The 22893-nt window shown below is 42.7% G+C and overlaps 2 protein-coding genes across 3 annotated transcripts in view; both read left to right on the plus strand.

Annotated features, from left to right (window-relative positions):
- LOC117525508 (ankyrin-2-like) overlaps positions 1–22893 on the plus strand; it is a 199307-nt gene that overhangs the window by 166643 nt on the left and 9771 nt on the right.
- On the plus strand, positions 15619–22717 carry LOC117525509. 2 transcript variants are annotated; one of them, XM_034187366.1, is made up of 3 exons: positions 15619–16274; positions 20336–22073; positions 22629–22717. In XM_034187366.1, coding segments are annotated over exons 1-3 (1824 nt in total). In that variant the 5' UTR covers positions 15619–16190; the 3' UTR covers positions 22631–22717. The 2 variants fall into 2 exon arrangements, with proteins under 2 accessions (XP_034043257.1, XP_034043256.1); XM_034187365.1 differs by lacking the exon at positions 22629–22717 and having other exon boundaries at positions 20336–22374.

A 22893-nucleotide genomic window follows, 5' to 3' on the forward strand; every position in this document is an offset into this window, starting at 1 on the left:
ATTAACAATGCTGATCTCTTGAGACAGGGGTCACTTTCGCCAGTATCTGCATTGTCAGACTGGGACAGTATTGATTTCTGTCTAGAAACCTTGTTTGAAGAAACAAGGACTGATAGCCCAGAGTCAATTGAAGAAGACCTTGAACTTGAATCATCAGTTGGTGCTATGGCGGTAACCCTAAAAGCTTTTTCCACTGACTTAGAAAACTGGTGGGCAGATGTTAGGCCAATGTCACCAGAGTCTGTGGCATCGCTTGAACAGCAATCTGTGTCTTCTCACTTGACCTTTCACTGGTGCCATATGAAATGTTGTACATATTATTTGCAGTATTCTGGAAGTAGACCAGCCTCACCTCTTTCAACACTGTCAGAAGTTGAATTTTCTGAATTGTGTCTTGATCACCTGTTTGATGAAACTAGGCCAGATTTGCCATGTTCCTATACTTCCTGTGGTGATGGTAAACAAACTGGTATCACTGTGTCTACATCATCCCCAACAGAAACGACAAAGCGTCTCGCATATGCAGATGTTGTTCGAGGCATTGCAGGTTCAACAAAAGTTGACAAATGGCAGGAAGACAAACCAGTGGGCCTAAGACCATTTTCACCATCATCAGAGTCATCAGTCATTGAGTACACTGTTTCTGAACATGATGGGGTCAATGAGCAAAGACCAATGTCACCTGAGTCAGTGGCATCACAACACAAATGTCGAGCTCTTTCTCCAGATTCACCTGTTCTTCAGTTCACATCAATCCACTATGTTAACAGTGCTGATCTCTTGAGACAGGGGTCACTTTCTCCAGTATCTGCATTGTCAGACTGGGACAGTATTGATTTCTGTCTTGAAACTTTGTTTGAAGAAACAAGGACTGATAGCCCAGAGTCAGTTGAAGAAGACCTTGAACTTGAATCATCAGTTGGTGCTATGGCGGTAAGCCCAAAAGCTTTTTCCACTGACTTAGAAAACTGGTTGGCAGATGTTAGGCCAATGTCACCAGAGTCTGTGGCATCGCTTGAACAGAAGTCTGCGCATTCTTACTTGACCTGTGACCATACCGATACCCAACATTGTACATATTATTTGCAGTATTTTAAAGGTAGACCAGCCACATCTATTTCAGCACTGTCAGATCTTGATCATTCTGAATTTTGTTTTGAAGAACTGTTTGACGACAATAGACCAGATTCACCACATTCTTGTACTTCTTGTGGTGATGGTAAACAGCCTGGCATCACTGCGTTTACATCATGCCCAGCAGAAACGACAAAGCAGCTTACATATGCAGATGTTGTACGAGGCATTGCAAGTTCAACAAAAGTTGTCAAATGTGAGGAAGACAAACCAGTGGAACTAAGACCATATTCACCATCATCGGAGTCATCAGTCATTGAATACACTGTTTCTGAAGATGATGGGGTCAATGAGCTAAGACCACTGTCACCTGAATCAATGGCATCACAACACGAATGTCGAGCTCTTTCTCCAGATTCACCTGTTCTTCAGTTCACATCAATCCACTATGTTAACAATGCTGATCTCTTGAGACAGGGGTCACTTTCTCCAGTATCAGCATTGTCAGACTGGGATAGTATTGATTTCTGTTTTGAAACCTTGTTTGAAGAAACAAGGACTGATAGCCCAGAGTCAGTTGAAGAAGACCTTGAACTTGAATCATCAGTTGGTGCTATGGCGGTAAGCCCAAAAGCTTTTTCCACTGACTTAGAAAACTGGTTTGCAGATGTTAGGCCAATGTCACCAGAGTGTGTGGCATCGCTTGAACAGAAGTCTGCGCATTCTTACTTGACCTGTGACCAGACCGATACCCAAAATTGTACGTATTATTTGCAGTATTCTGGAAGTAGACCAGCCACACCTCTTTCAGCACTGTCAGATCTTAATCATTCTGAATTGTGTTTTTGAAGAACTGTTTGATGACAATAGACCAGATTCACCACATTCTTGTACTTCTTGTGGTGATGGTAAACAAACTGGTATCACTGCGTTTACATCATGCCCAACAGAAACGACAAAGCAGCTTACATATGCAGATGTTGTACGAGGCATTGCACCTTCAAGACAAGTTGATGAATGGACGGAAGACAAGTCAGTGGAGCTAAGACTTTTTTCACCATTATCAGAGTCCTCAGTCATTGAGTACGCTGTTTCTGAAGATGATGGGGTCAATCAGCAAAGACCACTGTCACCTGAGTCAATGGCATCTCAACACAAATGTCGAGCTCTTTCTCCGGATTCATCTATTCTTCAGTTCACATCAAACCACTATGTTAATGCTGATCTTTTGAGACCGGGGTCACTTTCTCCAGTATCTGCATTGTCAGACTGGGACAGTATTGATTTCTGTCTTGAAACCTTGTTTGAAGAAACAAGGACTGATAGCCCAGAGACAGTTGAAGAAGACCTTGATCTTGAATCATTAGCTAGTGCTTTGGCAGTAACGCCCAAAGCTTTTTCCACTGACTTAGAAAACTGGTTGGCAGATGTTAGGCCAATGTCACCAGAGTCTGTGGCATCGCTTGAACAGCAATCTGTGTCTTCTCACTTGACCTTTCACTGGTGCCATATGAAATATTGTACATATTATTTGCAGTATTCTGGAAGTAGACCAGCCTCACCTCTTTCAACACTGTCAGAAGTTGAATTTTCTGAATTGTGTCTTGATCACCTGTGTGATGAAACTAGGCCAGATTTGCCACGTTCCTATACTTCCTGTGGTGATGGTAAACAAACTGGTATCACTGTGTCTACATCATCCCCAACAGAAACGACAAAGCGTCTCGCATATGCAGATGTTGTTCGAGGCATTGCAGGTTCAACAAAAGTTGACAAATGGCAGGAAGACAAACCAGTGGGCCTAAGACCATTTTCACCATCATCAGAGTCATCAGTCATTGAGTACACTGTTTCTGAACATGATGGGGTCAATGAGCAAAGACCACTGTCACCTGAGTCAGTGGCATCTCAACACGAATGTCGACCTCTTTCTCCAGATTCACCTGTTCTTCAGTTCACATCAGTCCACTATGTTAACAGTGCTGATCTCTTGAGACGGGGTCACTTTCTCCAGTATCTGCATTGTCAGACTGGGACAGTATTGATTTCTGTCTTGAAACCTTGTTTGAAGAAACAAGGACTGATAGCCCAGAGTCAATTGAAGAAGACCTTGAACTTGAATCATCAGTTAGTGCTATGGCGGTAGCCCTAAAAGCTTTCTCCACTGACTTTGAAAACTGGTTGGCAGATGTTAGACCAATGTCGCCAGAGTCTGGAGCATCACTTGAACAGCAATCTGTGTATTCTCACTTGACCTGTGACCAGCACCATACCCAACATTGTACATATTATTTACATTATTCTGAAAGTAGACCAGCCACACCTCTTTCAACACTTTCAGATGTTGAGTTTTCTGAATTGTGTCCTGACGAACTGTTTGAAGAAAACAGGCCAGATTCACCACATTCATGTAGGTCTTGTGGTGATGGTAGACAAACTGGTATCACTCTGTTTGCATCATGCCCAACAGAAACGACAAAGCGTCTCACATATGCAGATGTTGTACGAGGCATTGCAGGTTCAACAAAAGTTGACAAATGTGAGGAAGACAAAACAGTGGACCTAAGACCATTTTCACCATCATCGGAGTCATCAGTCATTGAATACACTGTTTCTGAAGATGATGAGGTCATTGAGCGAAGACTAATGTCACCTGAGTCAATGGCATCTCAACACGAATGTCGACTTCTTTCTCCGGATTCACCTGTTCTTCAGTTCACATCAATCCAGTATATTAACAATGCTGATCTCTTGAGACAGGGGTCACTTTCGCCAGTATCTGCATTGTCAGACTGGACAGTATTGATTTCTGTCTAGAAACCTTGTTTGAAGAAACAAGGACTGATAGCCCAGAGTCAATTGAAGAAGACCTTGAACTTGAATCATCAGTTGGTGCTATGGCGGTAACCCTAAAAGCTTTTTCCACTGACTTAGAAAACTGGTGGGCAGATGTTAGGCCAATGTCACCAGAGTCTGTGGCATCGCTTGAACAGCAATCTGTGTCTTCTCACTTGACCTTTCACTGGTGCCATATGAAATGTTGTACATATTATTTGCAGTATTCTGGAAGTAGACCAGCCTCACCTCTTTCAACACTGTCAGAAGTTGAATTTTCTGAATTGTGTCTTGATCACCTGTTTGATGAAACTAGGCCAGATTTGCCATGTTCCTATACTTCCTGTGGTGATGGTAAACAAACTGGTATCACTGTGTCTACATCATCCCCAACAGAAACGACAAAGCGTCTCGCATATGCAGATGTTGTTCGAGGCATTGCAGGTTCAACAAAAGTTGACAAATGGCAGGAAGACAAACCAGTGGGCCTAAGACCATTTTCACCATCATCAGAGTCATCAGTCATTGAGTACACTGTTTCTGAACATGATGGGGTCAATGAGCAAAGACCAATGTCACCTGAGTCAGTGGCATCACAACACGAATGTCGAGCTCTTTCTCCAGATTCACCTGTTCTTCAGTTCACATCAATCCACTATGTTAACAGTGCTGATCTCTTGAGACAGGGGTCACTTTCTCCAGTATCTGCATTGTCAGACTGGGACAGTATTGATTTCTGTCTTGAAACCTTGTTTGAAGAAACAAGGACTGATAGCCCAGAGTCAGTTGAAGAAGACCTTGAACTTGAATCATCAGTTGGTGCTATGGCGGTAAGCCCAAAAGCTTTTTCCACTGACTTAGAAAACTGGTTGGCAGATGTTAGGCCAATGTCACCAGAGTCTGTGGCATCGCTTGAACAGAAGTCTGCGCATTCTTACTTGACCTGTGACCAGACCGATACCCAACATTGTACATATTATTTGCAGTATTTTAAGGTAGACCAGCCACATCTGTTTCAGCACTGTCAGATCTTGATCATTCTGAATTTTGTTTTGAAGAACTGTTTGACGACAATAGACCAGATTCACCACATTCTTGTACTTCTTGTGGTGATGGTAAACAGCCTGGCATCACTGCGTTTACATCATGCCCAGCAGAAACGACAAAGCAGCTTACATATGCAGATGTTGTACGAGGCATTGCAAGTTCAACAAAAGTTGTCAAATGTGAGGAAGACAAACCAGTGGAACTAAGACCATATTCACCATCATCGGAGTCATCAGTCATTGAATACACTGTTTCTGAAGATGATGGGGTCAATGAGCTAAGACCACTGTCACCTGAATCAATGGCATCACAACACGAATGTCGAGCTCTTTCTCCAGATTCACCTGTTCTTCAGTTCACATCAATCCACTATGTTAACAATGCTGATCTCTTGAGACAGGGGTCACTTTCTCCAGTATCAGCATTGTCAGACTGGGATAGTATTGATTTCTGTTTTGAAACCTTGTTTGAAGAAACAAGGACTGATAGCCCAGAGTCAGTTGAAGAAGACCTTGAACTTGAATCATCAGTTGGTGCTATGGCGGTAAGCCCAAAAGCTTTTTCCACTGACTTAGAAAACTGGTTTGCAGATGTTAGGCCAATGTCACCAGAGTGTGTGGCATCGCTTGAACAGAAGTCTGCGCATTCTTACTTGACCTGTGACCAGACCGATACCCAAAATTGTACGTATTATTTGCAGTATTCTGGAAGTAGACCAGCCACACCTCTTTCAGCACTGTCAGATCTTAATCATTCTGAATTGTGTTTTGAAGAACTGTTTGATGACAATAGACCAGATTCACCACATTCTTGTACTTCTTGTGGTGATGGTAAACAAACTGGTATCACTGCGTTTACATCATGCCCAACAGAAACGACAAAGCAGCTTACATATGCAGATGTTGTACGAGGCATTGCACCTTCAAGACAAGTTGATGAATGGACGGAAGACAAGTCAGTGGAGCTAAGACTTTTTTCACCATTATCAGAGTCCTCAGTCATTGAGTACGCTGTTTCTGAAGATGATGGGGTCAATCAGCAAAGACCACTGTCACCTGAGTCAATGGCATCTCAACACAAATGTCGAGCTCTTTCTCCGGATTCATCTATTCTTCAGTTCACATCAAACCACTATGTTAATGCTGATCTTTTGAGACCGGGGTCACTTTCTCCAGTATCTGCATTGTCAGACTGGGACAGTATTGATTTCTGTCTTGAAACCTTGTTTGAAGAAACAAGGACTGATAGCCCAGAGACAGTTGAAGAAGACCTTGATCTTGAATCATTAGCTAGTGCTTTGGCAGTAACGCCCAAAGCTTTTTCCACTGACTTAGAAAACTGGTTGGCAGATGTTAGGCCAATGTCACCAGAGTCTGTGGCATCGCTTGAACAGCAATCTGTGTCTTCTCACTTGACCTTTCACTGGTGCCATATGAAATATTGTACATATTATTTGCAGTATTCTGGAAGTAGACCAGCCTCACCTCTTTCAACACTGTCAGAAGTTGAATTTTCTGAATTGTGTCTTGATCACCTGTGTGATGAAACTAGGCCAGATTTGCCACGTTCCTATACTTCCTGTGGTGATGGTAAACAAACTGGTATCACTGTGTCTACATCATCCCCAACAGAAACGACAAAGCGTCTCGCATATGCAGATGTTGTTCGAGGCATTGCAGGTTCAACAAAAGTTGACAAATGGCAGGAAGACAAACCAGTGGGCCTAAGACCATTTTCACCATCATCAGAGTCATCAGTCATTGAGTACACTGTTTCTGAACATGATGGGGTCAATGAGCAAAGACCACTGTCACCTGAGTCAGTGGCATCTCAACACGAATGTCGACCTCTTTCTCCAGATTCACCTGTTCTTCAGTTCACATCAGTCCACTATGTTAACAGTGCTGATCTCTTGAGACGGGCGTCACTTTCTCCAGTATCTGCATTGTCAGACTGGGACAGTATTGATTTCTGTCTTGAAACCTTGTTTGAAGAAACAAGGACTGATAGCCCAGAGTCAATTGAAGAAGACCTTGAACTTGAATCATCAGTTAGTGCTATGGCGGTAGCCCTAAAAGCTTTCTCCACTGACTTTGAAAACTGGTTGGCAGATGTTAGACCAATGTCGCCAGAGTCTGGAGCATCACTTGAACAGCAATCTGTGTATTCTCACTTGACCTGTGACCAGCACCATACCCAACATTGTACATATTATTTACATTATTCTGAAAGTAGACCAGCCACACCTCTTTCAACACTTTCAGATGTTGAGTTTTCTGAATTGTGTCCTGACGAACTGTTTGAAGAAAACAGGCCAGATTCACCACATTCATGTAGGTCTTGTGGTGATGGTAGACAAACTGGTATCACTCTGTTTGCATCATGCCCAACAGAAACGACAAAGCGTCTCACATATGCAGATGTTGTACGAGGCATTGCAGGTTCAACAAAAGTTGACAAATGTGAGGAAGACAAAACAGTGGACCTAAGACCATTTTCACCATCATCGGAGTCATCAGTCATTGAATACACTGTTTCTGAAGATGATGAGGTCATTGAGCGAAGACTAATGTCACCTGAGTCAATGGCATCTCAACACGAATGTCGACTTCTTTCTCCGGATTCACCTGTTCTTCAGTTCACATCAATCCAGTATATTAACAATGCTGATCTCTTGAGACAGGGGTCACTTTCGCCAGTATCTGCATTGTCAGACTGGGACAGTATTGATTTCTGTCTAGAAACCTTGTTTGAAGAAACAAGGACTGATAGCCCAGAGTCAATTGAAGAAGACCTTGAACTTGAATCATCAGTTGGTGCTATGGCGGTAACCCTAAAAGCTTTTTCCACTGACTTAGAAAACTGGTGGGCAGATGTTAGGCCAATGTCACCAGAGTCTGTGGCATCGCTTGAACAGCAATCTGTGTCTTCTCACTTGACCTTTCACTGGTGCCATATGAAATGTTGTACATATTATTTGCAGTATTCTGGAAGTAGACCAGCCTCACCTCTTTCAACACTGTCAGAAGTTGAATTTTCTGAATTGTGTCTTGATCACCTGTTTGATGAAACTAGGCCAGATTTGCCATGTTCCTATACTTCCTGTGGTGATGGTAAACAAACTGGTATCACTGTGTCTACATCATCCCCAACAGAAACGACAAAGCGTCTCGCATATGCAGATGTTGTTCGAGGCATTGCAGGTTCAACAAAAGTTGACAAATGGCAGGAAGACAAACCAGTGGGCCTAAGACCATTTTCACCATCATCAGAGTCATCAGTCATTGAGTACACTGTTTCTGAACATGATGGGGTCAATGAGCAAAGACCAATGTCACCTGAGTCAGTGGCATCACAACACGAATGTCGAGCTCTTTCTCCAGATTCACCTGTTCTTCAGTTCACATCAATCCACTATGTTAACAGTGCTGATCTCTTGAGACAGGGGTCACTTTCTCCAGTATCTGCATTGTCAGACAGGGACAGTATTGATTTCTGTCTTGAAACTTTGTTTGAAGAAACAAGGACTGATAGCCCAGAGTCAGTTGAAGAAGACCTTGAACTTGAATCATCAGTTGGTGCTATGGCGGTAAGCCCAAAAGCTTTTTCCACTGACTTAGAAAACTGGTTGGCAGATGTTAGGCCAATGTCACCAGAGTCTGTGGCATCGCTTGAACAGAAGTCTGCGCATTCTTACTTGACCTGTGACCATACCGATACCCAACATTGTACATATTATTTGCAGTATTTTAGAGGTAGACCAGCCACATCTATTTCAGCACTGTCAGATCTTGATCATTCTGAATTTTGTTTTGAAGAACTGTTTGACGACAATAGACCAGATTCACCACATTCTTGTACTTCTTGTGGTGATGGTAAACAGCCTGGCATCACTGCGTTTACATCATGCCCAGCAGAAACGACAAAGCAGCTTACATATGCAGATGTTGTACGAGGCATTGCAAGTTCAACAAAAGTTGTCAAATGTGAGGAAGACAAACCAGTGGAACTAAGACCATATTCACCATCATCGGAGTCATCAGTCATTGAATACACTGTTTCTGAAGATGATGGGGTCAATGAGCTAAGACCACTGTCACCTGAATCAATGGCATCACAACACGAATGTCGAGCTCTTTCTCCAGATTCACCTGTTCTTCAGTTCACATCAATCCACTATGTTAACAATGCTGATCTCTTGAGACAGGGGTCACTTTCTCCAGTATCAGCATTGTCAGACTGGGATAGTATTGATTTCTGTTTTGAAACCTTGTTTGAAGAAACAAGGACTGATAGCCCAGAGTCAGTTGAAGAAGACCTTGAACTTGAATCATCAGTTGGTGCTATGGCGGTAAGCCCAAAAGCTTTTTCCACTGACTTAGAAAACTGGTTTGCAGATGTTAGGCCAATGTCACCAGAGTGTGTGGCATCGCTTGAACAGAAGTCTGCGCATTCTTACTTGACCTGTGACCAGACCGATACCCAAAATTGTACGTATTATTTGCAGTATTCTGGAAGTAGACCAGCCACACCTCTTTCAGCACTGTCAGATCTTAATCATTCTGAATTGTGTTTTGAAGAACTGTTTGATGACAATAGACCAGATTCACCACATTCTTGTACTTCTTGTGGTGATGGTAAACAAACTGGTATCACTGCGTTTACATCATGCCCAACAGAAACGACAAAGCAGCTTACATATGCAGATGTTGTACGAGGCATTGCACCTTCAAGACAAGTTGATGAATGGACGGAAGACAAGTCAGTGGAGCTAAGACTTTTTTCACCATTATCAGAGTCCTCAGTCATTGAGTACACTGTTTCTGAAGATGATGGGGTCAATCAGCAAAGACCACTGTCACCTGAGTCAATGGCATCTCAACACAAATGTCGAGCTCTTTCTCCGGATTCATCTATTCTTCAGTTCACATCAAACCACTATGTTAATGCTGATCTTTTGAGACCGGGGTCACTTTCTCCAGTATCTGCATTGTCAGACTGGGACAGTATTGATTTCTGTCTTGAAACCTTGTTTGAAGAAACAAGGACTGATAGCCCAGAGACAGTTGAAGAAGACCTTGATCTTGAATCATTAGCTAGTGCTTTGGCAGTAACGCCCAAAGCTTTCTCCAATGACTTAGAAAACTGGTTGGCAGATGTTAGGCCAATGTCACCAGAGTCTGTGGCATCGCTTGAACAGCAATCTGTGTATTCTCACATGACCTTTCACTGGTGCCATACATACCATTGTGCATATTATTTGCAGAATTCTGGAAGTAGACCAGCCACACCTCTTTCAGCACTGTCAGAAGTTGATCATTCTGAATTGTGTCTTGAAGAACTGTTTGATGACAATAGACCAGATTCACCACATTCTTGTACTTCTTGTGGTGATGGTAAACATACTGGTTTTAGTGTGTTTACATCATGCCCAACAGAAACGACAAAGCGTCTTGCATATGCAGATGTTGTACGAGGCATTGCACATGTTACACAGAAAGATCATTTGGAGGATGTCAAACCACTCAAATTGAGACCATTTTCGCCATCACTCTTGTCACTAGATCATATGTACACTCATTCCTTTGATGACTGGGTCAGTGAGTTGAGACCACTGTCACCCGAGTCATTGGCATCTCACTCAGAACATAGACCTCTCTCTCCTGACTCACCTGTTCTTCAGTTTGCATCTCACAGTTGTGTTCCCAAAACTTCCTTCCTAACAGAGAGGTCATTTTCCCCAGCGTCAGCTGTTTCTGACTGGGACGATTGCCATTTGTCTCTGAAAACTCTTTTTGATGAACCCAGAACAGGTTCTCCACAGTCAGTTTTGTCAGAATATGAACTTAAGATGTCATGTTTGGGTAGTGTTGTACCACAAGAACCTGTCTCCACTCTCACTGATATGTCATATCTTGAAAAGTGGTTGGCAGATGTTCAGCCAATGTCCCCAGAGTCTGTGGCATCATTTCAACGTGTGCATTCATATGTGTCTTTTGGCCCATTTAACTGCCCACATTGTACATTTTATTTGCAGTACTCTGATTGTAGACCAGTGACACCCCATTCAGTATCTCATGTGGAATATTCTGGATTTTACCACAGCACAGTGGACTCATTTGCTTCTCAAGCAGATGCAAAACAGACTTCTGTTAGTGAAGTTGTTGCAGGTGTTCAGCAGTCAGCTAAACAAAAATTCCAGTTTTCAGTAACTCCTAAATCAGAGTCCTTAGATTCTAAATCATGTACCAGAGCATGTGAAGTTCCTCGAAAGCCCTTATTTAACTTAATGTCACATGTGTATGATCCACCTTACAAAGGAAGTCCTTCCACTGTCCACTTTCATCCTGAAACTGGCCAATTTTGATAAAGAAGAGTTTGTTTCATAGTTAGAATTAGAGATTTGTTTCTTTGTTTTTCATTGTTACTTTTTCTCCCCATTATGTAAAATGTATACACACACACACACACATATACTCAACAAAAATATAAACGCAACACTTTTGGTTTTGCTCCCATTTTGTATGAGATGGACTCAAAGATCTAAAACTTTTTCCACATACACAGTATCACCATTTCCCTCAAATATTGTTCACAAACCAGTCTAAATCTGTGATAGTGAGCACTTCTCCTTTGCTGAGATAATCCATCCCACCTCACAGGTGTGCCATATCAAGATCATGATTAGACACCATGATTAGTGCACAGGTGTGCCTTAGACTGCCCACAATAAAAGGCCACTCTGAAAGGTGCAGTTTTATCACACAGCACAATGCCACAGATGTCACAAGATTTGAGGGAGCGTGCAATTGGCATGCTGACAGCAGGAATGTCAACCAGAGCTGTTGCTCGTGTATTGAATGTTCATTTCTCTACCATAAGCCGTCTCCAAAGGCGTTTCAGAGAATCTGGCAGTACATCCAACCAGCCTCACAACCGCAGACCACGTGTAACCACACCAGCCCAGGACCTCCACATCCAGCATGTTCACCTCCAAGATCGTCTGAGACCAGCCACTCGGACAGCTGCTGAAACAATCGGTTTGCATAACCAAAGAATTTCTGCACAAACTGTCGGAAACCGTCTCAGGGAAGCTCATCTGCATGCCCGTCGTCCTCATCGGGGTGTCGACCTGACTCCAGTCCGTCATCGTAACCGACTTGAGTGGGCAAATGCTCACATTCGTTGGCGTTTGGCACGTTGGAGAGGTGTTCTCTTCATGGATGAATCCCGATTCACACTGTTCAGGGCAGATGGCAGACAGCGTGTGTGGCGTCGTGTGGGTGAGCGGTTTTCTGATGTCAATGTTGTGGATCGAGTGGCCCATGGTGGTGGTGGGGTTATGGTATGGGCAGGCGTCTGTTATGGACAAAGAACACAGGTGCATTTTATTGATGGCATTTTGAATGCACAGAGATACCATGACAAGATCCTGAGGCCCATTGTTGTGCCATACATCCAAGAACATCACCTCATGTTGCAGCAGGATAATGCACGGCCCCATGTTGCAAGGATCTGTACACAATTCTTGGAAGCTGAAAATGTCCCAGTTCTTGCATGGCCGGCATACTCACCGGACATGTCACCCATTGAGCATGTTTGGGATGCTCTGGACCGGCGTATATGACAGCGTGTACCAGTTCCTGCCAATATCCAGCAACTTCGCACAGCCATTGAAGAGGAGTGGACCAACATTCCACAGGCCACAATTGACAACCTGATCAACTCTATGCGAAGGAGATGTGTTGCACTGCATGAGGCAAATGGTGGTCACACCGGATACTGACTGGTATCCCCCCCAATAAAACAAAACTGCACCTTTCAGAGTGGCCTTTTATTGTGGACAGTCTAAGGCACACCTGTGCACTAATCATGGTGTCTAATCAGCATCTTGGTATGGCACACCTGTGCACTAATCATGGTGTCTAATCAGCATCTTGGTATGGCACACCTGTGAGGTGGGATGGATTATCTCAGCAAAGGAGAAGTGCTCACTATCACAGATTTAGACTGGTTTGTGAACAATATTTGAGGGAAATGGTGATATTGTGTATGTGGAAAAAGTTTTAGATCTTTGAGTTCATCTCATACAAAATGGGAGCAAAACCAAAAGTGTTGCGTTTATATTTTTGTTGAGTATATATATATACATACACGGGGTCTATTAGAAAAGAAACCGACAGTTTTATTTTTTTTAAAAAACTGTATGGATTTGAATCACGTGTGATTACATCAGCCAAGCTTGAACCCTCTTGCTCATGCTTGAGTTTTTTCACGCCTGTCGGTGACGTCATTCGCCTGTGAGCACGCCTTGTGGAAGGAGTGGTCCAGCCCCCTCATCGGATTTTCATTGTCTGAGAAGTTGCTGAGAGACCGGCGCTGTGCTTGATCAAAATTTTTTCAGAAACTGAGAGGCATATCCGAGTGGATGCCATTCGAGAAATTCAGCTCGTTTTCTGTGAAAATTTTAACGGCTGATGAGAGATTTTGGATTGTTTCTATCGCTGTAAGGACTTCCCACGGAGCAGGACGTCGCGCAGCGCTCCGAGGCAACGTTGTCATCCTGTTTCAAGCTGAAAACCTCCAAATTTAAGCCTCTGTAGACCCAGGACGTCGTGAGTGAACAGAGAACTTTCAGAAGAGGTCGGAATCAGCAGTTTATCCGGACATTCCACTGTTAAAGGAGATTTTTTTAATGAAAGACGTGCGGACGGGTTGGCGCGTTGGCTCGCAGCCGGCCACAGGAAAAACACCTCCGTGTTGATAACCATTTGTAAAATCCAGGCAGCTTTTGGTGGCTTTCAGTTGAGTGAGTATCTGAGAAATTGTTTAACAGCAGGGCATGTTCCAACTTGTCCTTAAGGCTTCCAACGGAGGTGTTTTTCCTGTGGCGGGCGCACCGCCCCGGCTGCGAGCCGACGCGCCAATCCGTCCACACGTCTTTCATTAAAAAAATCTCCTTTAACAGTGGAATGTCCAGATAAACTGCTGATTGGTTAGCACTGGTGCCTCACAGCAAGAAGGTCGTGGGATCCCTTCCCAGCCTTTCTGTGTGGAGTTTGCATGTTCTTCGTGTGTCTGCATGGGTTTCCTCCGGGCACTCCAGTTTCCTCCCACAATCAAAAACATGCTTATTTAGGATCTGCTTATTTCTCTGCCCTTACACAAGGCAGCATCTCTACATCTGAAGTTGGTCCCTGGGTGCCGGGCTGTGGTTGCTCACTGCTCCTAGTGGTTGGATTGTGTCTAACTGTAATTAAGACGGATTAAATGCAGAGTACAAATTTTGCTGTATGTATATATGTATAATGACAATAAAGTCTCTATTCTATACTATTCTAACAGACAATAAATCTGGATCCCCTTGTCCGCTTTCTCCACACAGTTGTAGCCTGCTGTCCCTGTGTGCACAAGGGTTGTTGCTGGCTTTGGCAGCATTAGACTTGCTATTTCAACTGTGATCCTGAGTAAAATAAATAAATAAAAAGAGAAAAACACAGTAAATCCAGTTTGTGCAGCTCCTCCTTGGCTGGACAGGATACATCCACCATGCATGCACAGCTGGACTGTGTTCACACCTAGGCCACACATAAAACTTAGTTCCATTAGATGGCACGGCCCCTCTGTGGCTGGACAGGATGCCTACAGCAGCTGATGCGTATGCACAGCTGGGCCATTCTTAAAACTTAGTTCCATTGGATGGCGCGGCTCCTCCGTGGTAGGACAGGACGCACGGGCACCATGATCCTTTGGAAGCGATTAAATTAAAAAAGAAAAGAATGAAGCCAGAGTTCTCCGTCACAGGTGATGTCGAGCACGCTGCCCATGCATGCACAAAGGATCTGTGCCTAAAACCTATTTCCAATGTGGTCCTTAATAAACATAAAATAAAAGAACGAAGCCAACATCATCCTCATCCCCCACACAGGTGACATCCAGCACGCTGTCAATGCGTACACGGGAGGTGTCACTGGCCCATCATCATTAAACTTATTTTCACTGCAGTCCTCAGAAGCTGCTGGACTTGCTCTGCTCTGTTCCTCTCAGATCATATAAAAGGAAAAGTGTGTGTCAGCCCCTCACAAGTTGACCCATATGTTGCACACATTCTGAGTCGTGGAGACTACATGGTGAGGGGTACAAAGCTCTTGCCTTACTACCTGGCTCGGATGTTTTTCATGTGAATTTTTTGGTCTGTTAAAAAACCAAGCGATGCACAGATGCTGCCCCACAATGGAGGAGAGGGGACAGTGAACGTCTGCGAATGCTGCGCCGAACTGCGTGAATGTCCTCGCAGATGCTGTTCGCTGGCATCCCAGTGAGATACCAGCTTAACCAGTGACCTAAGGTGCCACCTAGATATCTTTGGTAGCAGGTCTCTTTGGAGGATCCTTGATTACTGCTGGAATGACTTTGTATTAAATAAAAAAATGGTTCCTCAGGGACATTAAGATGAGGAGTCTTACTTTCATTGTGAATGAATACCAGCTCTGACATTTTGACCATGTGCAGTGCTTCTCTGTGCATGATCTAGCATGCATGTGCCTCAGTGTTGAGGACTTCAGCATTTGGAGAGCAAAGGGGACACTCACATTTCACCTGACTGTGGCAAACAGATGGTTACTATTGAGAGGTGTGGATGGACCCGTTGTCTGTCTGGATGGTTGCCATGACTCAAGTGAAAGCTATCATCTAAGGAAGTTCATCTGAGACACACTAGTCTGACCACACCAAACAGAAGTGTATACAAGCCTGTTTCCAAGTACCGTCTGTTTATTTTACAAATGTGATCCATTCTTGAAAGGACGATAAAAATGTAATTAATAGATAGTTTGAGGTGGGGTGTGATCAAAAAGATTATGAAGTCTTCACCGCTGGCATGGAATTGCCACATAGTCCTGCCAAATCATTTCAGATTCCAAGTTAAAACTGTACAGATTACTCTGTATCCCACCCCACAGTAACTGATTGTGCAATAGTCCATTCACATCCAGAAACTAGAATACCAGCAGCTGGAATAACTGAGACAGAATCTTAATTGAACCTCCTTCAGATTCAGATGACCGAGAAAAACCTGGTTTAGATCATTTGAGGTCATGCAGGATTAGTCCATCTTGCGCAGAGTTGACTCAAAAGGAGTGTACAAGACTTTCCAAATGCAAACCCAAGGATAATACAAGTATGTGAAACAGTCATCTGGATGAACATAAATGGACAACTCCTGAATCACAAAGATGACACGGTCTCAGGACTTGCTCAGCAACAACATGAAAAGAAATGCCAGGAGAGAAGACAAGAGCAGCATGTCCTTGGTGTCGGTAAGACACTGCAAGGTTTTGAATGGCAGTGAGTGCAGTGTTGCTTTCAAGTGTAATGAAGGTGGCAGTGCATAAAGTGTGAATGCCACCCTTTTGTTTCAGGCTTTCACTAATATCGCCCTGACAGTTCACTGCTGTGCTGTGGCATGTTTGTTTTAGAGAAGAAAGAATAATCACTCAGAGAAATACAACTAATGCAGACTGGACAGATGCACATTGAGCTATAAAATGTGCTTTTCATTTATTTCATTGTATTGAACACGCTTTTAAAGTTGCTGTTACACTGCCATGTGCTGCTTTTATTTGTTTGCTTTTCGTCACTTTGACTCCTTGCGTGCAGACACATGAACAGTCCACAAAACTTGTCATTTTAGTCCACGGTTCCAGCACACTCCAGCTCTTAAAGGGGAAGACAGATGGCAATCTGATTGGGTTTATTTCCTGTAATGCCCAAAACACACCCATTAATATGGCCCCATAAAAAACACATTAGCTTATCATCCTTGACATCAGAAAAAAGTGGTGAGTGAGGGCAAATCCCCCCCCCCTTAGAAACGGGTGCATACATCATTTCAAACCTGAAAAATGACACATACAGCACCTGCATACCAAGTGAGGAACTGAAAATATCAGATATTTTTAAACTAAATCTTGTTTACATGTTGAATACAGTCAGTGTAGTGCACACTAATAGCGTGATAAACATGCATACTGTGTGTGAGTGAGACAGAGCAACTGACTGTGTGGTTGTCAATGACAATAAGCTGCAAGTTCCGGGCCCGGCTCGGTAAACTTCAGCCGTCTTTGGCCAAAGCATACTCGCCACCTAGCAGGTGTGCCGGTTACTACAGTCAGTGAAATTCACCAATATAAAAACATTCATGCAGGCCGATTATGGCATGCAGGCAGGGATGATAAACTGTTTTTTTGTTTTTGTTTTTTGTTTTTGTTTTTTATTTTGGGGCCTAAATCGGTAATTAAATGCAAATCCTTTGTGCCCTGAGCACCAATTCGTGCTCAAAATACTTACCAAGTTCATACCAAAGTGGAGTTGGACATGGCCCATACGCACTTGTGCTGTGTGCTTTAGGCCATCTACCATAGATCGTCAAGATCCCAGAGTGGAAGGTCACAACCCTGTGATTTACAGCAATTGTTGTCAGCAAACATAAAAAAGGATCAATTTTACAATGGATACCAAAAATGTCAGGTGCACCGTGAGGCATTTCTAATCACTGATTCCAGCAGCGTTTTGTTCTGAGTCACAACCAATCCAACCAACAACCTCAGATACCTCAATTTGGATTCTTAATTTTTGGCCTGTATTTTTGGTCCTCTCTGTTATAAAGTACAAAAGCAGCATGCACAGCATACTGACATTATTGATATAAATGAAAAGCAGGTCAGTTATACAGCTAAAAATGCATTCAGTGTCTTAGACCACTGTTTGGATTTTTGCTTAATAAGCAGCATCGATGGAACAAAAAGCTAAACTGACTTTTGATTTCATAGTTAGAAGCTTCTATTAGATCTGCCACAGGTTTGCCTTTTTTGTTAATATTCACACACTTTGATTTATATTTTTTAAAAATGAAATATTAAAGGAGGCCACAAGAACATACCGCTTCCTGTGTTTACATAACGCTCTGTCGCGTGATATTCTAATGCAGTCGTATACAAGATGCTCGAAGAACTGATTGATGCAATAACCGCATGCATCGACATAGACACTGCTTCATACTCTGCTTTCAGTTTCATTTTGCCTCTTCACACCATCAGAAGAATGTAAGTACAGCATATAAGTGAAGTGTAGATAACTACAAGGTTGGTGTGCTTTTTTACATCATTGTAGTGCAATCCAAAACTTGTAATGCTACCTTTTTCCTTTTTGTTTGTGTAGTTTTTCTTACATATCGTCACCTTCCTAAAATAATGGCCTAAGTCATATTCTCCAAAACATGACTTAGGCCATTATTTTAGGAAGGTGACGATATGCCGCAACATAATGATTCCTTTATCATTGTTTTAGTACATTGCAAATTGAAGGATATCCACCTCCATAATTCTGCAGATTCTGGTTTTGATCAAAATTCATTTGCTTTCTCCTTTGCTTATACAGACAAAATATTGTTGGAGATATGTCTTTCCAAGCAGATGTCTGGCAAGACTGGTTAAAATTACTTGTATTTCAAACCACCTCACTCAGTTCACATAATGTATACACAGTAAAATGTGTATGGCGTGACCTAACTGGTTGCAGCAGATGGCTCCTCCATACAGTGTGTTTCTGCTTGACGTTTCTTCCTGTGTAAACCCTTGGGTCTATATAAACTTCATAGTGCAGAGTGTGTGTGTATATATATATATATATATATACACACACAGTGAGGTAGATAAGTATTTGATCCACTGTCAAGTTTGCTGGCTTTCCCACCTACAAAGAATGGAGAGATCTGTCATTTTTGTTGTAGTTACAGTTCAACTGTGAGAGACAGAATCTAAAAAAATTCTGAAAATCACATTATTTGATTTTTAAATAATTAATTTGCATTTTGTTGCATGAAATAAGTATTTGATACAATAGAAAAACAGACCTGAATATTTGGTACAGAAACCTTTGTTTCCAGTTACAGAGGTCAGACATTTCCTGTAGCTCTTGACCAAAGTGCAAAGGGATTTTGGTCCACTCCTCCATACAGATCTTCTTCAGATCTTTCAGGTTTTGAGTTTCAGCTCCCTCCAAAGATTTTCTATTGCGTTCAGGTCTGGAGACTGGCTCGGCCACTCCAGGACCTTGAAATGCTTCTCACGGAGTAACTCCTTAGTTGTCCTGGCTGTTTGTTTCAGGTCATTGTCGTGCTGGAAGACCCAGCCACAACCCATCTTCAACACTCTAAGGGAAGGAGTTTGCCAAAATCTCACGATACATGACCCCATCCATCCTCCCTTCAATACAGTGCAGTCGTCCTGTCCCTTTTGCAGAAAAGCACCCCCAAAAATTATGTTTCTGCCCCCATGCTTCACGGTTGGGACGGTGTTTTTGGGGTTGTTCTCATCTGACCACATGAACTTCTCCCATGCCTCTTCTGGATCATCCAGATAGTCACTGGTGAACTTCAAACAGGCCTGGACATGTGCTGGTGTGAGCAGGGGGACCTTGCTGCCCTGCTGGATTTTAAACCATGACAGCATCATGTGTTACTAATGTAATCTTTGCAATGGTGGTCCCAGCTTTCTTCAGGTCATTGACCAGGTCCTCCAGTGTAGTTCTGGGCTGATTCCTGACCTTTTTCAGAATCATTCTTACCCCACGAGGCGAGATCTTGCATGGAGCCCCAGACTGGGGAAGATTGTGTTTCTTCCATTTTCTAATAATTGCGCCAACAGTTGTTGCCTTCTCACCAAGCTGCTTGGCTATTAGCCCATCCTAGTAGTCCATCCCAGCAATGTGCAGGTCTACAGTTTTGTCCCTGGTGTTCTTAGACAGCTCTTTGGTCTTGGCCATGGTGGATAGGTTGAAGTGTGATTGACTGAGTGTGTGGACAGGTGTCTTTTATACAGGTAATGAGTTCAAACAGGTGCAATTAAAATAGGTAAAGAGTGCAGAATAGGAGGGCTTCTTAAAGAAAAACTAACAGGTCTGTGAGAGCCAGAATTCTTGTTGGTTGGTCAGTGATCAAATACTTATTTCATGCAATAAAATGAAAATAAATTATTTAAAAGTCATACAATGTGATTTTCTGAATTTTGCAAGGTGGGAAAACTTGCTACACACACACACATATATATATATATATATATATATATATATATATATATATATACTTGATTTACTCTAATGTTAGATCAAGACAATTGATATGTATGGTCATATTGCTAGTTGGACACAAGTACATTTAATTTGAGATACTGTCTTAATTTGTTCAACCAGAACCTGTTTTTGACAGATGCATACTTCATTTGACTCATTCTTTGGTTCAGCCACAAGAATCAGCATTAACCTGTTGTAATTTTTTTGTTTTGTTTTTAATTTTCCCATTCCATTGTATCATTTTTTACAGGTATCCACAGCATCTTCCAACTTGTTTGATCCATCACATCACAGAAACATTGTTTTAGGTCATTGTAAGCAATTTCCTGCTCAGATGTCCTCCCTGCTACAGGATTCAAACACTACAGTTTCCACTGAAAATCAGTCTGCAGATTTAATAAACAGTAGCATTACTGATGACCCCAATAAAACCCAAAGTGAATTTGCATTGTCCAGTCAAGGTTGTTCACAACTCGAAAGTGATGAAAGACTGTTGAGTCCTCAACAAAATACAGAGTTACCCTCACCTCAAACAAAGGCATTGACTCTGGACTTACTGAGTCAAACATCAGAAGACACCCCATATAATGAGACTGTCATACCCGAGTCCTATCCAGTATTGCCAGGGTCAAGGTCCCCTCAACTTGAACAGTTTATACAAGATACCCTCAACCCAACTTTGTCAGAATCCAGTGATGAAAGCCCTGAAGCGGGAGATGGTTACTTTAAAATGGTGAAGCCTTCCACTTTTGAAGCTCTTCCACCTGAAAAGCTTTCTCCTACAGAAGATACAAGTATCCTCAGGGAGAGTGTGCCATCTCTTACAGCGTGTACGGAAGATACTAATCAAACAGATGTAGGAGTCACAACACCTGCACTTTTCCAGGAATCCATTCAAACAGGACCTGAAGTAGTCCCAGTTCCTCTGGATCAAACAAAAGCCTTTGAGGTGAAAGATAATTTATCTATCTGTATATCGTCAACTGAATTTCTTAATACCCCAAAAACCAATCAAAGCCCAGATTGCAATAAGGAACTCTCATTCGACTCAAGTTTTACCTTTAATGTAACTCACGATAGTAAATATGATGATGATGATCATCATCATCATGATGCTGCAGAGACATGCTCTTCATCGTCTTTGTCCAAAGTATCTGCAAAGAGTCACATGGCTGAGGAACATGATGCAGATCTTAGAGAGGAAGGGTCTACAACTGGCATTCATCAAGAATTGCATGAATCAAACAGATCATCCGAGGGTGTGGAAGAAGAAACCTCAGTGAAAAGTCTCCAAGATCAGCTTCCGTATATGTTTGGTGACATTTCATTGGAATCCCTTCAGACTGAGGATTCTTGTTCTCAGTCTCTTTCTGACTTGACTCCAGAAACGGTTACATCAGCAAAGCATTTCAGCTTTGGAGAACCAATACCCTACCCTGGTGCTGAGAATTATGACCCCTTCTGGGATGAGGACAGGACAGCAACAACACAGCATTCAGGAGAATATCTGACTGTAATCAGTGAGACTTTTGCCTCTGAGTCCTCTGAATTGGAACCCAGAGCAGAAGGGTCATCATCCACCTCTGATGAGGACTACTGCATCCCACCTGGGTATGAGGAGATCTCTGTGAACTACAACCTAAGGCCTTCACAGGCTACAGAGGTTGTTCACAGTGACACAGACAGCCCAGTATTTGAATATTCAGACCCAGAGTCTTACTTTGACTGCAAACAGGGTGCATCAGATTTCTCAGAGGTCGAGCCTGATGAGCCAAAGACAGAAACCAGATCAAGTGGAGATCAACTTCAGGGTCATTCCATCCACACTGAAGAGAACAATAAGATGACTGAGAAAAGCCTGCTGTCCTCTGGAAGCGAAGATTATGAAGATGCACCTTATATCCAAGACCAGTCTCAGAACTTTCATAAAGAGAGCGAAGAAGAATCAGTTCACTCTTCGGGAGCATCTGATGAAGAGTTCAGCCTGTGTGAGGCCTCGCAGCTGCTTCCCGACTGTGAGGCAGCAGCAGCATGTACAGATGATAATAACTCTCTAGCAAGGGTAAGATGGGATTTGGTGAACCACCTCAGCCAGTGCTGTGATTAAACAAGTACCATATTTGCTTCAAAGAGGAATGACTGCTCTTCAGTAAACCCATGGCCACATGGCTGAATTTGAAAAGTCCTTCTATCCCCCATTTTACTTTCTTGACAGAAATAATCACTCCTCACATGTCGCATGTTGCTTTGTTTTGTGTCACACAGGCTGAGTTTCCCTCACACCAAAAATGAGTTGTTTTCATCACCAAGAAGAATGTGAACTTTTTAACAAGCATGGAGTGCTTCATGGGTTTTTTTTCCCGCCAAATTGCAGGCTGCCATGTTGTACTTTCCATTTTCCAGTCCAAAATTCACCATATGTAAACGATCTTAATGGAAAGTGCACCAAAGCACTCTGCTTATTGCTTGCTTTGCTGCAAAATACACAGTAGTGTTCAAAAGTTGCCCTTCAAAGTTTCAATGGCTGTGTGTTACCTGATCAGGAGGTCGCTGCAGAACTTGAAGCAGTTTCTGAAAGTTCTGATGAGGAGTTTTTGACCACCAGAATAGTGCGAAGGAGAATTGTCATTCAGGTATCATTTTCAGTTCCAGAGTGCAAATTTAATACTGGTTTCAGATCAAATTAAAAGTGTTTTCTGTCTAACAGCCTGCAGACATGACAAATGTGTGCCTGAGGACTAATTTAGGGGTTTGTAGGAAAACTCCCACATAACCTGCATCAATTTGCTGAGCCTCATGGAGATGTTT

The sequence above is a fragment of the Thalassophryne amazonica genome, chromosome 15, assembly GCF_902500255.1.
Source record: "Thalassophryne amazonica chromosome 15, fThaAma1.1, whole genome shotgun sequence".
NCBI classification, from domain to species: domain Eukaryota; kingdom Metazoa; phylum Chordata; class Actinopteri; order Batrachoidiformes; family Batrachoididae; genus Thalassophryne; species Thalassophryne amazonica.

Bases quoted from the DNA above. Each gene is read 5' to 3' on its own strand.
- LOC117525509 (XM_034187365.1), top strand. From the start codon at position 16,191: ATGACACGGTCTCAGGACTTGCTCAGCAACAACATGAAAAGAAATGCC. The intron at 16,275-20,335 runs GTAAGACACTGC...CATTTTTTACAG, and splicing joins GCAGCATGTCCTTGGTGTCG to GTATCCACAGCATCTTCCAA.